Source organism: Crinia signifera, chromosome 7, assembly GCF_055691185.1.
Source record: "Crinia signifera chromosome 7, ASM5569118v1, whole genome shotgun sequence".
Classification (NCBI taxonomy): Eukaryota; Metazoa; Chordata; class Amphibia; order Anura; family Myobatrachidae; genus Crinia; species Crinia signifera.
The window spans coordinates 53,502,320-53,506,864 of record NC_139223.1 but is presented as its reverse complement, the minus strand read 5'-3'; the positions used below and the strand labels follow the sequence as shown (position 1 = coordinate 53,506,864).

The 4,545-nt window shown below is 38.5% G+C and overlaps 1 protein-coding gene across 1 annotated transcript in view; it reads left to right on the top strand.

Annotated features, from left to right (window-relative positions):
* The first annotated feature begins 390 nt into the window (after nt 1-390).
* The window catches only part of UNCX (UNC homeobox), a 5,712-nt gene continuing 1,557 nt past the window's right edge, over nt 391-4,545 (top strand). Inside the window, exons 1-2 of the mRNA XM_083153084.1 lie at nt 391-936; nt 2,338-2,513. Of these exons, the coding sequence (XP_083009210.1) occupies nt 678-936; nt 2,338-2,513 (435 nt within the window). The 5' untranslated portion in view covers nt 391-677. The remainder of the gene's footprint in view (nt 937-2,337; nt 2,514-4,545) is intronic.

Genomic DNA, 4,545 nt, shown 5'->3' with positions numbered 1-4,545 from the left:
CAGCTTGGGCTCTGAGTAGATGAGACGCCTTGTAGTTTTAAATTCAACGTGACAGCTTTGGAAAGAAGGGATGATGAATTCTCCTATTATTAGATCAGTCTATTTGCCGCTCAATGTCTCTCTGTAATTGGAGCAACATCACTTTAAAGGTTCAGAGAGTAGAAGCATTTCTCGTGGTGGAAAAAAAAAATCCCTACAACAAGCCTGCGAAATGTTTAAAGTGAAATCTATTAGTGCATTGGAGAAGGGAGGGGAATAAGGCTTTCCAGGGCTGTGTGTAGTATTTAGCTGGGTATCAATCAGATGCATTAAGTTCTTCTCTCTCTCTCCCCCCTCCCCCTTGTTGTGATGTAGTTCTTATCTCAGCCCCCCCTTGTCTTGTTGTGACAGCCCTGATATTGTTTATTGAGGTGGATGTCAGGTATAATTAGCAATCGATATGGAAAAGGTTTCCTGCAAGCCACGTCTCTGACGTCACAGACGATTAAGGTTTCTTATTGGTCCCAAATTCCCAGAGCCTGAGCTAATTATTGGGAGCTTGATGTTGATAAAGTAAAGGCTCATCCTGTGCTGGTAGCATGTCCCCTCCTCACTGGCCACAGCCACTGCATGCTCACTGAGGTCCCAGCAGCAGCAGCAGCAGCAGCCCTTCAGCTGTGACAGCTCTATCCAGGGAGATGATGGACAGTAGGATTCTAGAGCATCCTCATGCCCAGTTTGGGGGCTCCATGAGCGGGATGGTAGGCTTCCCTTACCCCCTCGGCCATCACCATGTGTATGAGTTAGCCAGTCACCAGCTGCAGTCTGCAGCCGCCGTGCCCTTCTCCATAGACGGATTACTCAACGGGTCTTGTTCTGCCTCTGTTGTCAATCCGAACCCTCTGCTCCCCTCTGGATGTGGTATGAATGGAGACAATCAGCATTACAAGTTATCAGGTAAGAGCAATGCAATGCATGCGGGGGTATGGGTGCCCTGGATGGGGGATGCACAATGCAGCCTGTTATGGAGGAGTAAATGGGTGCCCTGGATGGGGGATGCACAATGCAGCCTGTTATGGAGGAATACATGGGTGCCTTGGAATGGCAGACACACAATGCAGCTTATTCCATCTACTATCTACCTATTGCCTCCCCAGCAGTAGGTGACACCCAGGATCAAAGGCTGCCCACACAGGCTCCTGTCACTGACAATGCAGCCTGTTATCAACAGCCATCAGCCTCCTGCACCGTCATTCACACCCCACTACTAGCAAACCCCCCAAACAAATGGGAGAGAGGCGAGATGACGTTTTATGGGGTGCCTGGCAGTCAGGGTGCATCACATAACGCTGCACACACGTGTACATCACTGGGAAAGTCGGGATCTGTCAAACCACAGCAGACAGCAAACAATCCGCCTCTAAACAACTCTCAGCGACGCAAACGCGAAGGATCTGTAATTGCGTCAGAGGAGCGCGGATCTTTACTGCTAGATATGTCACAACTCATCAATTTGTGTTATATAGTGTATTTTATATCCATTTGTTTCTTTATTTTTTAAGTGAAAGGTCGGTGTATTTATATATATATATTATATATAAGGTGTTTTGTAGTGTAATATATTATATCTGTACACTGATTTAGACGGACACGATTTATTTTCCTCCTTTTTATATTAAAAACACGTAAAAAATGCAATTGTTAGTGTAATGTTACGCAAGGCAACCTACAGACTGTGAGATCAACCAATGTTACGTTACATTGCTTCTTATATATATATATATATATATATATATATATATATATATAATATATATATATATATCTATATATATATATATATATATATATATATATATATATATATATATATATATATACTGAACGTAAAATTGGCTGATCCTGCAAAGTGATTGAAGTTTATAATGTACCCCCCCCCCCCCCACACACACACACACACACTCGTGGGGTCCCACAAAGTGACAGACTATAGCACAATATCTGGCAAAGGGGGTTCGATCCTACCATGGTGTGATTACAAGCCGTGGGAAGTGGATACAGGCAGTAATGTAAAAGGCATTTCTCTGCGGGGGTACTTTCTCCTATTTTCCAAAATCACTTCCCCAAACGTGGGAAGGGGCCATAAACTAGCTTTGATCAGGGGGAGAGACCGCTTTTAAATGTCAGTTGTTGTTATTTATTTATTTTTATAAACCAGGCTGCTGTGTGTCATTGGTTTGTTTGTACATAGCTTATATTGTTATTCTATAACAATGGAACAGTTGATGTCTACTATAGGTTGATGTGTATTATAGCTTGATGTCTGTTATAGTCTGACAAGAATCTGTTCCGTTATAGACGCTGGTGACCCAGACAAGGAGAGCCCTGGGTGCAAGAGGAGGAGAACCAGAACCAATTTTACAGGGTGGCAGTTGGAAGAGTTGGAGAAAGCCTTTAATGAGAGTCACTATCCCGATGTGTTTATGAGGGAAGCCCTGGCACTAAGGCTGGACCTGGTGGAATCCAGAGTACAGGTAAATCCATATCATTTCCTCTGAATCCTCCTGTTCTTTTTTTTTTTTTTATGTTCTTCTGCTTTGAGTCCCACAAAATTCACCCTTCTGCCTAAATAAGCCCCGAATCGCAGCTATAATGGCGTTTTAATTAGACGCATTTTCCATTGCTGTGGCATCTATATTTGCATATCCATATCCCCTTTGTGTAATGTGCTTCAAATAAACTCCGCGATATTATCTCCAATGTTGTACAGATGTCTTGCGTTTGAATGATTACATCTAATGAATTATTTATACCTACATGTTTATGGAAAACACGGGGGCATAGAGATGATCATTGTAGGAAAGTACACCAGTGGTATTTAAATATTCTTTCTACCCCAATCATTACTGCAACTACAACACTTTTATTTTTTGTTTTGCATTTCTATTCATTTTTTTTTATTCATTTGATCATAATATTTATATTTGCAAATCTTAAAATAAACAAGTCAATCTAAATAAAGGCCAACGATTAATTTAGATTTTATTCAAAATACAAAACAGAAAAAATCCTTAACGACTCCGCGATGTCTCTATGAAGTCTAATATTTGTTTCTAAACAATGCAGTCTATTTTTATGAAGTGTTTGTGTATAGTTTAGCGCACTCAGAATTATGTAGCGGTTTCAATAGTGGGACCTCCTGTGATTCAGGGCTCATAAAGGTACAAGGCAGGAGGCCAGGGCGTAATTAAGACCCTGGAGGTGTTGAGTTTATAAGAAAGAAGCGAAGAGCGGTGTATTATTAAAGCATTAGCTTTGTTTCAAGGGATATTTACAAAATGCACTCTCCCCCCCCTGATGACCTCTTCTGGTTTCAAACCCTTTCATCCAATTTGTTCTGAGATTGTTAAGTGAAGCCGAGACCTCACTTTCTCCTTAATTCCATAATGAGGTAATTCTCCGTGGCAGAACCGGCTGGAATTAGTACAAAAGCTTTATAGGGTGTGGGGGAGAGGCAGGCTGCTCCAAGTAAACTTTAAGGGGGGTTTCAACCACCCTAGTATATTGACCCCATGTGTGTGTGTGTGTGTGTGTGTGTATATATATATATATATGTATAGTTTTTACATTAAATATTACAAAATGTAGTAATTTAGGCAAATTGAGAAGACCTGGATTCAACGAAAAATCTAAATTAATATCTAAGTGACAGGAATTGGACTTTATGGGGGATAAATACATGAAAAATATAAATTCTTATCGTTTAGTATTTTTGGACAACTAGTGTATAATAATGTAGCTTATAATGTTCATTTTTTAGATATTATTATTATTATTATTAACATTATTATTATATTTTTTTATATTAGTTACTTTTATTTAGCAATATTCTCAAAGTCTGACACTTTAATCTCTTTTGATGATCTTGAGCAGTCTTTTATGTTTTTGTCTTTTAATTGTATGAAATACTTTTTTTTTTTTTTTTTTAAATGTATCTAGTAAGAGAAACGTGGAGGCCCACAGTTGAATTGGCGATAACATTTACTTGTTTTTACTATGTACTTAACATTGTAGATGTTGTGGGGTTGAAAGCAGTGGAAATATTTGTTCAGCACTTTTTTTATGTGCTTCACAGATCGTAAAAGTCACATGTTAACAAAATCAGGTCGCATTAAAAAAAAAGCAAAAAGAAACAAAGCAAAACAAAACAAAACATATACGTTCACAAAGTACCCAACTCATGTTCCTGCCTGTATTTATCGGTCATGATATCATAAAGGGGATCATATTTTTGCAAATCATATAATACACCCGCGACTTAGTAGTCAGGGACACTTTCATTTGAAAAATGAATGTTTATAATAATATAATAACGTAATATATATATATATATATATATATATATATATATATATATATATATATATATATATATATATATATATATATATATAAAACGAATTTTGATGCTGTGCTCAAACACATTCTCCGTGAAAGTCTCTGCACAATAAATTTCGAGCATCAATTAACAGCACTGGGAGAATGACAACTTTCTCCATCTGTAGG